We start from the raw sequence: 10960 nt of genomic DNA on the forward strand, positions 1-10960 counted from the left end.
ACAGAGATAGGGAGAGTGTAGGGAGTGGGGGAGGTTACAGAGATAGGAAGAGTGTAGGGAGTGGGGGAGGTTGCAGAGATAGGGAGTTATTTGTAGGTGGTTACAGTGGAGTAGGAGTGATGTATGGAGAAAGGAAGTGTGATGAGAATTGTAGGACTGGAAGAAATTAGAGATAGACTGGGAGAGAACCAGAGTGATGGGGAAGACTGATGGACATCAAGAAGGTTACAAATCGACAAATTAATTTTTTTAGTTACATTAAGACAGTGGTTGGTCAGAAGCACTGTGGACCTTTAAAAACTGATGGTTGTGATGGTTCCAATGAAAATTTTAAAAAAAGCCAAAATACTGTAATTATTTACATGATAGAAAAGGTCAATATACAGCAAACCTTTTATTAACCAGCACCTCAGGGACAAGCAGTGTGCCAGTTAATCAAGGGGTCCACATAATCAATGTAAAAACAGACAGTAAATAATAGGCATGTCATGCAGTGGGTGAACAAATCACTGTTATACCTTACTAAGAGCAGAAAACACTTAAATAATAATGCAACTTTGCCTCAAATAAAACTTTCTGGGAAAGTACCTTCTCACCTTCACCTGACTACTTGAATATTGCAGAAATCGTGATAATCCAGGAAGCTTCCAGTATTTCAGGTATATAATTTTTGCCGGTTTATTGAGTGTGCTGATTCATAAGGTGCCAGTTAAAACAAAGTTTGCTGCACCACACATTGAAAGGAAATTGACTTAGTGTCTGTGACGGACTAACATTAAGTTAAGCACCTTTCTCAGCCACAATACCTGTGTTTGAGAAGCAGAGCTCTTAGCACATTGGCTCGGTCCTCAGCTTTAATCTGATCAGAGATGATCATCTGTTCGACCACTTGATGTGCAATTCCTGGTAAACTCTTCTGGTCCAAGTCTAATAGAACTGTGCCTGAGAGAGGACATGACACGGTTAGATATACAGAGTCATAGTTCAAGCTTCCCCACAGGTTAATTCTAACTAAGCCCAGCACGGTACTGAGTAATACAGGTTAAGAAATCATCATTTTGTTTCCTGGCCTGTGCCGTGCTCCATGAACACAACCAATGATAGTATGAAGGTTCCTGGGAGAAGCAACGTCATTAGGGATACAAGTTATCCAGGAAAGAGCTGAAGAAAGGGCTTAGGAGAGCTATAAGGGGGCATGAGAAAACCTTGGCAGATAGGATCAAGGAAAACCCCAAGGCTTTTTACACGTACTTGAGGAATAAGAGAATGACCAGAGAAAGAGTAGGGCCGATCAAGGATTGTAAAGGGAATTTGTGCACGGAGGCTAAAGAGATAGGACATGTCCTTAATGAATACTTTTCTTCGGTATTCACATCTGAGACAGACCTAGTTGTGGAGGAGGACTGTGTTAAACAGGCTGGTAGGCTAGAGGAGGTCGATGTTAGTAAGGAAGATGTACTAGGAATTTTGAGGAACTTGAAGATAGATAAGTCTCCCGGGCCTGATGGGACTTATCCAAGGATTCTAATGGGAAGTGAGGGAATAGACGGCAGGGCTTTTGACAATGATCTTTTCGTCCTCACTGTCCACGGGTATAGTGCCGGAAGATTGGAGAGAGGCAAACGTCATTCCCTTGTTCAAAAAAGGGAATAGGGATAACCCCGGAAATTACAGGCCAATTAGTCTTACATCAGTGGTGAGCAAATTATTGGAAAGGGCTCTGAGAGATAGGATTTATGATCACTTGGATAGGCACAGTTTGATTCGTGATAGTCAGCATGGATTTGTGAGGGGTAGATCACGCCTCACAAACGTTATTGAATTCTTTGAAGAGGTGACCAAACACATGGATGAAGGTAGAGCAGTGGATGTGGTATACATGGATTTAAATAAGGTGTTTGATAAGGTTCCCCAAGGTACACTCATGCAGAAAGTAAGGAGGCATGGGATAGGGGGAAATGTGGCAGATTGGATCAGAATTGGCTGACCCTTAGAAGACAAAGGGTAGTAGTGGACGGAAAATATTCAACATTCTGCTCAGTTATGAGTGGTGTACCACAAGGATCTGCTCTGGGTACTCTTCCATTTGTGATTTTTGTAAATGAATTGGATGAAGGAGTGGAAGGGTGGATTAGTAAGTTCGCGGACGATACGAAGGTGGGTCGAGTTGTGGATAGTGCAGAGGGCTGTTCTAGGTTACAAAGGGACATTGATAGGATGGGCTGAGAAGTGGCAGATGGAGTTTAACCCTGAAAAGTGTGAGGTGATTCATTTTGGAAGGACAAATTTGAAAGCAGAATACAGGGCTAACAGAAAGATTCTTGGCAGTGTGGAGAAGCAGAGGGATCTTGGGATTCATGTCCACAGTTCCCTGAAAGCTGCCACCCAGATGGATAGAGTTGTTAAGAAGGTGTATGGTGTACTAGCTTTCATTAATAGAGGGATTGAGTTCAAGAGCCGTGAAGTTATGCTCCAGCTATACAAAAGCCTGGCTCGGCCACATCTGGAGTATTGTGTCCCGTTCTGGTTGCCTCATTACAGGAAAGATGTGGAAGCATTGGAAAAGTTGCCTGGAATGGAGGGAAGGCCATACGAGGAAAGATTGAGAGAGCTAGGACTTTTCTCTTTAGAACGACGAAGGCTGAGAAGTGACTTGATACAGATGTACAAAATGATCAGAGGTATAGATAGAGTGGACAGCCAAAGACTTTTTCCTCGGGTGGAGGTAGCTATTACGAGGGGGCATAGTTTTAAAGTGAGTGGAGGTAGATATAGGGGAGACGTCAGAGGTAGGTTCTTTACTCAGAGAGTGGTCGGGGCGTGGAATGCATTGCCGGAGAGGGTAGTGGAGTCGGCCTCATTAGGGGCATTTAAGCGGCTATTAGATAGGCATATGGATGACAGTATAAGGTAGGGGTGGAGGTTAGATAGACCTTAGGTTTAGGGTAAAAGTTCAGCACAACATCGTGGGCCGAAGGGCCTGTACTGTACTGTGCTGTGCTGTGCTCTACTGTTCTATGCTCTACGGTTATGCTACTGGACTAGTACTAGGTGAGCCTGCCACTTGGGGGGTGGGGCGGGGCTGAGGGGAGTTTCAATTCAGTTAACCAAACATATCAAGAATAAAACAACAGTTCTGAGGAAGGGTCACCAGACGCGAAACGTTAATTCTGATCTTTTTCTTCACAGATGCGGCCAGACCTGCAGAGCTTTTCCAGTAACTTCTGTTTTTGTTCCTTATTTACAGCATCCGCAGTTCTTTCAGTTTCTATATCAAGAATAAAAACCTAGTCATTGTCTCACTGATGGTGACCGTGAAACTACTAAATTGTCATAAGGACCCATCTGGTTCACTAATGTCCTTCAGGGATTCAATCTGCCATCTTTGATGGAGGTCAGGCCTAGCACACTATCCTGCAGAACTCTCACAAAGAAGTTTTGAGGCTGAGATGATTAGCCCTCCAACAACTGCAGTTACCTTCCTTTATGCTAGTATGACACCTTGGTGAGTTTTGCCCAATTCCTATAAGTATTAATGAAGGTCACTGATGTCAGGAAGAACTATTTCAATTATTCCATGTATTCTTCACATCAGACTTGACAGGCCGAATGGCCTAATTCTGCTCTTGTATCTTTTGGTCTTACCAAGTCCTGCCCACACATGATTCCAGATCCACATTGATGTGTTTGACTCTTAACTACCTTCTGAAATGGCCTCGTCAGTCACAGTGGGGGGACGCACTTCCCCAGAGAGCAGTGGATGTTAGATTATTGAAGATTTTTGAGTCAGAGGTACATTGATTCACTTGTTAGTCAACAATCTAAGTGTATGGGAGTAGACAGGAAAATAGAGTTGAGGCCACAATCAGATCAGTCATGACCTTATTGAATGGTGGAAGAGAGTCCAGCAGCTGAATGGCCTACTCTTGCTCCTAATTCATATGTTCATATTTGCAGCTGTATTCAAGGAGGTGCTGGCTCACCTTCAGCTTCTCAAGGACAGTTTGGCTTCAGAGAAATATACTGGCCTTGTCAGGTATGCCCACAACAGAGAAAGAATGAAAACAAAAGATCAGCCAATGTTCTGGCTCCAAACGTGGGCCTATGATCCCAGCTGGCAGGAGAGTTTGTAAGTAGATGTTGTAGATGTTACACAATGATAAGAGCAGGTTCAACAACAATACTATCCTGTTCTGAAGAACTAACTCTCACAAAATTAACAGTGAATAAATTCAATAAATAAATAATCTGGAATTGAAACTAGTACCAGAATAAAATGGACAGTAGCAACATGGACACGAAATTGGCCGAGTGACAGGAAACTAGCAGCTGAAATTCAACACAGGAAAGACAGATGATATATTTTAGTATGAAGAAGATGGAAAGACAATATAAATGGAGTGCAGGAGCAGAAGGACCTGGGAGTATATATGTGTACAGACACTGAATATGGCAGGACAGGTTGAGAAATCAGTTAATAAAGCACACAGCATCCTTGACTTTGTTCATGAAGGCATAGATTTCAAGAACAAGGTGATGTTGATCTTGTCCGAGACACTAGTTTAGTCTCAGCAGGAGTGTTGTGTACAGTTCTGGGTGACAAACTTTGGGACGGACATGAAGGCTTTGCAGAGAGAGAGAAACAGGAGATTTACAATATTCAGAAATGAGGATAGACTGGCGAAGCTGGGACTATTTTCCTTGAGGGGTCTGGGCGGAGTGGAGAGGGAGAAACTGTTTTCAATCTTAGAAAGATCAAGAATAAGAGGGCACCAATTTAAAACAACTGGAAAATGTGGGAAAATGCTCTTCCGTGCAGTGACTGGTTAGGGTCATGAATATGCTGCCCGAGAGCATGGTGGAAGCAGATTCAGTTGAAGCTTTCAAAATAGAAATAGATGGTAATTTAAAAAGTAACAATGTGCTGTGTTATGTGCAGAAAGCAGGAGAATGGTTTGAAATGAACTGCTCATTTGGAAGGCCAGCGCAGACATGATAAACTGAATGTCTCCTTCTGTGCTGTCAGAACTCTGGGACTGTGTAACGGTGACCATGACAACAATCACTGATGGACAGATATAAATACCCATCTCGTTCACTAGTGTCCTTGAGTGAGGGAAACTTGCCATCCTATACATGACTCCAGATCCACAGCAACATGGTTCACTAGTAACTGCCCACTGAAATGGCTGAGGAAGACACTCCATTGTATTAATGAGGGGTTTTAACTTAAGTAATTTTATCACCTGTCTGAACTGTTCAAATTAATAACATTTGAGCGATGGAACTACACATTAGTGTATTTCTTCAATAGTACCGGTGCCATAAAAACTCAAACCCAAACAATAAATACTTGAGCCCATTACTATTAGTACTCATTTACTCACAGTACCTAAACACTTCAGATCTTGATCAACTGCATACAAACTTTACTTGAATTAACATTGAACATTTATCTATGTGGCCCCTTCCCACTCTCTCTACCTTTGATGCCTTGCATTGCCCTTATAACAGGCTTTGAACATGAATTAGTCAATTGGAAACACAGGTGATTTACTGGTGGTGGTTAATGGATGAAAAACAACACTGATTTGGTGATGGAGAAAAGAATAGTTCAGTTGTGTATAACAGCACTTGTGACAAAGAATACAAAAAACATTTACCATGTGCTAGTGTCTTCCTGAGCTCCAGCAAACTGCGGAAGCTGAGCGAGGCGACATGTGGCTTTCCCCAGCGATCCGTTTCCTCTTCCACATCCTCCTCAAATTTGATCCACCTAGCCATCTCCTTCCATTGCATTTCGTGATTCTTATCCATCGTCAACTCATTCAGTTCCACAAACACCTTAGCAGAAGCACAGTGATAAAACATCATATAACAGCTCCCAGCAGGTTAGCCTCAAAGATACAACACAAAGCCATGACTCTCATGCAACAAGGATGATGGTCAAGGTTGTTGGAGCCCAAACATCTCAGCTCCAGGACATCTCTGCAAGAGTTCCTTGGGGTAGCATCCTAGGCCTAATCATATTCAGCTGCTTCAATGACCCTCCCTCCATCGTAAGGTCAGAAGTGGGGATGTTCGCAGATGATTGCACAATGTTCAGCACCATTCGCAACTCCTCAGATACTAAAGCAATCCACGCTCACACACAATTGGACTGATGGCAAGATACATTTTGCATGGCTCAAATGCCAGGCAATGACCAAATCCCACGAGAGAGAGCCCAAGCTGCTCCCCTAATACTCACGGGCAGAAATGGAGTGTGGAGCTGAGATCACAACTAAATGACCTATTGAATGGTGGTGCAGGGTCATAAGGTTGATTGGTCTAATCCTGTCTCTAAGCCCTATGTCCCAATAACCATCATTAACTTTCCCACTATCAACATCCTGGGGGTTATCACTGACTAGAAACTGAACTGGATTTGCCATATAAATACAGTGGTTACAAGAGCAGGTCAGAGGCTGGGAATACCACAGCAAGTAACTAACCCCCCTCAACTCCTCAAAGCCTGTCCACTCATTACGAGGCACAAGTCAGGAGTGTGACGGAATATTCCCCGCTTGCCTGGATGGGTGCAGTTCCAACAGCACTCAAGAAGCTTGTCACCATCCAGGACAAAGCAACTAGCTTAACTGGTACCACATCCACTACTGACGCACAGTCACAGCAGCGTGTACCATCTGCACGAAGGGTCTCCAGGCAAGATAGTAGTTTCCCTACCGCTGGGTCAATCAAGTCCCACCTCAGGATGTGGTTACCACAGAAGATTCATAACATGTCTAAACAGGCAGATTAAAAATAATTTTTGTACCATCCACAAGGTGCATTCAGCAACTCATCAATGCTCCTCTAGCAGCACCTTCTAAGTCCATGATCATTATTATCTAGGACAGGGGCAGCAGATGCACAGGTACAACAAGCCCCTGTAAGTTTCCCTCCACCATCCGGACTTAGAAACATTCCTTCAGTGCTGTTGGGTCAAATTCCCGGAATTCCCTCCCTAAGGACATTGTGCATGTCCCCACATTTCAAGAACTGCAGTGGTTCTAGAAAGTAGCTCACCATCACCTTCTCCAGGGCAATTAGGGTCAGGCAATAAATATTTGCTCAGCCAGCAACACTCACATTCCACCAAAGATTGGAAAAATACCTTGTTGTGTACCAGAAAATTCAACTCAACAATGTCACCATCAAAAATCCACAGACACAACTCAACACCACCTGCCAGATACCCAGTGATAGAGCTCAACATTTCCCATTAGCGAAACAATGCCACATTCTGATACAACATTTTCAGGATCTGAAAGACAAACTTTCTTTCAAACTTCAAAAAAGTTGGGAAGATTAAACTTCTGATCCCAAGCTCGCACTTAAAGTACAGAGCCCATTCCCCGAGAATGATAGCCTGATTATCTTTCCCATGTGTCGGCAAAGTCGCCAATCTGATCTGAGTCTGTCATTTACCAGTCCCACCCACCTTGAACATCAGTGGCTATGACAGACAACACAGGACACTGTGTATCACCATTTCAGCCAGCAATCAACCTGTTTAGGGCTGAGCCTGCCTGTACAGCCCTGACAGCTCCCTCACTGATTACAGGGGCCGAGCAGTGATCTGAAAATTAGAATTTATAATTACGAAACATTGTCCGCAGGCATGTCTGTTGGTCAGAATCCACCTCACAATATAAAGAAGTGGATCCCAGATCACAGTGTGCTCACTCCTGACAAATTAACTCACAAGGTACGGAGCCATTGTCACTTGCTCTTCTCCTGTCATGAAGCTGCTCCCAGCCTCCTGCGGGATCTGTAAGCTCGGGAGGGAAGGTGATCAGTAGGTAGCAGATCCGCAGTTCTGGTCTCTGGTCTGTGCTGCATTAACTGATCACCAGCTCACAGACTTGGTTTACGAAACAAAGATCAGCTGGGGCCTCACCCCTGTTAGCTCACAGCCAATCCCCAGTGAAAGCCACAGAGGGGTGGAGTCTGAATGTTCTCAGGGTGGAGCCTGAATGATAGCTACGCTCGGCACAGCAGCACTGACCTTCCCCAACACAGCAGTACGCGCACCATCAGAATCACACATGCATATCAGCCCCTTCAACAAGTGCAGCTCAACCACAGCACCTCAAGGGACAAGTGAACACCTTCACACAAGGAGATAGACTTCACTCGGAGAGAAAGTTACAAGCACGCAATGTACCTCATGTGGTTGCCGATCAGCTTTCTTGGTCTTTGGGTAGACTTTGGAATGCTCCTTTCCCACATGCATAACGGTGCCTTTTGTGCTCCTTTTGACCAAGTGCCGTCGAACCCCAGGAACATCCTCAAACCGGTGACCTGTGGAGAGGAGATACAACAATGATTCCCAACCAGCTGTGAAGATCATGATCTGTCCGGCAAGAAGTCTCTCAACAGAACTGGCAGCCATCCCAGAACGAGAATTCCGGGTCTACAGCTAAGGCTGTTCAGCTCAACTAGTCTGTGCCGGTGACTATCCTAGACAAATCCCAGACAGAGTAGAATAACACTGAATGGGGAGGTCATTCAACCCATGTTAAATAACCCATGACCCCTTGCTACATCCAACAGTGTAGCCCCAAAATGTCAGCTCAAGCTAACAGGGAGAGCAATGTGGGAACACACAGCACACGCTCAGAGGTAGTTTATCACTGAGCAAGCTAACATTCACAATTGCAGGGGAGAAGGGAAGAGTGAGAAAGAGAGAAAGCTGCTCACCCTAGATTCTCACTAATGCTGCAATGTGTATGTTGGAGAGGAGAGGTCTCAGACTAACACACATCATCTGGGGTCACATGTGGTAATGGGTGCTCTTCACACTAATGAGGGGACCAATTAAAGCAAAAATTGCTTTTGAAGGACAAAATCTTACACAGATTAAAACTACCATTTGAAACACTGCCTAAGAGAAGTTGCAACCCTCTATCAAACTGGAAATGGCAAATTTAACAGCAAGACTTTCCATATCTGGTTATCTCAGTGGAACACTGGTACCTTTTCTCTTTATTCATTCACAGGATGAGGGCGTCGCTAGCTAGGCCAGCATTTATTGCCCATCCCTAATTGCCCAGAGGGCAGATAAGAGTCTACCACATTGCTGCGGGTCTGGAGTCACATGTAGGCCAGACCAGATAAGGGCAGCAGTTTCCTTCCCTAAAGGACCTTAAGAACTAGATGGATTCATCGCCATCATTAGACTCTTAATTCCAGACATCTTTTAAAATCAAATTCAAATTCCTCCATCTGCTAGAACATTATCTGGGTCTCTGGATTAACAGTCCACTAGGCTATCGCCTTCCCCTTAAGGACCATGAGGCACAAGAGCAACAAAAAAAGTACAATCAAACACTAAGGATAGAAAGTGAACTGTCAAACCAAAGTCACTTATCTTCAGTCCAGAAACACGTACACACGCTGCGTGCAACCCAGAGACACATACATCCACTATCATCAGTCCAGAGACATTTCTACATATTATGGTCAGCCCAGGAACAGATACACACACACTGTGAACAGGCAATAAGGTAAGTTGAGGATAAACTGTACCTTTGTACTGATGGCTCCAGGTTAAAACATATTTGAAAGTTAGAGAACACACATACAGAAGGCCAAAAAAATACTGATCTCTGAGAACAATCCAAAACTCAATACACATGCACCAGCTTCAAAGAATTGGACAATCTGAGCAAGTCAGATCTGCACAGCACTAAGTCCCTGCAGAATGGTTCCACACTTACACCATTCTCTTAACTAACTGCAAAACCAGTCTGAGCAGGTGGTGTGTGCTGCAGTCATCGAAGGGTTAAGGAAGGGGAGGTTAAACAGGTTAGACTTGTCAGAAAATCTGAGAAGACTGCAAAATTAGGGAGTAGAGAATGGACTGAGACACACATAATGGCAAGATAATTAAAATGAATGCAGAGGTGAAACATCAAAGGAGGGAAGAATAAGCATCTAATGAAATAAAAACAGAAAAAAGGCTGGAAATATTCAGAGGACCAGGCAGGATCTGTGCAGATAGAAAGAGATAATGTTACAGGGTAATCCCCTTTTGTGTGAAATTCTGATGGACACTGGGGCTGTGGTGCTAGTGCCAGGGTTTGGTTAAAATGAAGGCAGATGGGAATAAGAGGAGGGATTTGCCCTCAGAAGGTTTAGGTTTAATTGTAACTCCAACAGGGTTGAGGTGATAACTGAAACTATAAAGTCCAGGCTGAAACAAACAGACAGAGAGAAAACCCACACTACAGCTGACAGAATTGTTACGTCACAGAAGGAGGGCATTCAGCAGAGTGCGCCTGCATCAACTGATGGAAGTATCTTGTTTGTGGGAAGAGGTTTTCCATCTGTACAGAAAGAGAGAGAGATGGTAGCAGCAGAAAGGAGAAAACAAGAGTCTTGCATTTAGGTTGTAACTTTTACAGCCACAGGATTTCACAAGGTGAGTTACACACAAGCACTTCATAATCGACAATTTGTGCAAATCAAGATCCTGCAAACAGCAAAATAATTACTCAGTAATGTTGGTTGAAAGGGTTTAAAATTTGCAAGGGCACAGGGTAAAACACCTGCTCTTCAAGATAGTGCCATGGAATCATCTTTCCCAACCCGAGGAGAGGAGGTGGTTTCCGTTTCGTGTCTCAGCTGAATAATCACACGGCCAACAATACACACACCACTCCCTGCCCCTCCATCAGTCTGGTATTCCCTCAGCACTGACCCTCCGACAGTGTGGCCCTGCCGCAACACTGACCCTCCGACAATGCGGCGTTGCCTCAGCACTGACCCTCCAACAGTGCGGCGCTGCCTCAGCACTGACCCTCCAACAGTGCGGCGCTGCCTCAGCACTGACCCTCCGACAGTGCGGCACTCCCTGAGCACTGACCCTCCGACAGTGCGGCTCTCCTTCAGCACTGACCCTCCGACAGTGCCC

General features: G+C 44.4%; 1 protein-coding gene across 1 annotated transcript in view; it reads right to left on the reverse strand.

Moving 5' to 3' along the window:
- LOC109924350 (anion exchange protein 2) overlaps positions 1-10960 on the reverse strand; it is a 68988-nt gene that overhangs the window by 45862 nt on the left and 12166 nt on the right. Inside the window, exons 3-5 of the mRNA XM_048595552.1 lie at positions 8210-8346; positions 5664-5844; positions 807-942 (exon numbers count right to left, since the gene is read on the reverse strand). Of these exons, the coding sequence (XP_048451509.1) occupies positions 807-942; positions 5664-5844; positions 8210-8346 (454 nt within the window). The remainder of the gene's footprint in view (positions 1-806; positions 943-5663; positions 5845-8209; positions 8347-10960) is intronic.

The sequence above is a fragment of the Rhincodon typus genome, chromosome 4, assembly GCF_021869965.1.
Source record: "Rhincodon typus isolate 14 chromosome 4, sRhiTyp1.1, whole genome shotgun sequence".
Classification (NCBI taxonomy): domain Eukaryota; kingdom Metazoa; phylum Chordata; class Chondrichthyes; order Orectolobiformes; family Rhincodontidae; genus Rhincodon; species Rhincodon typus.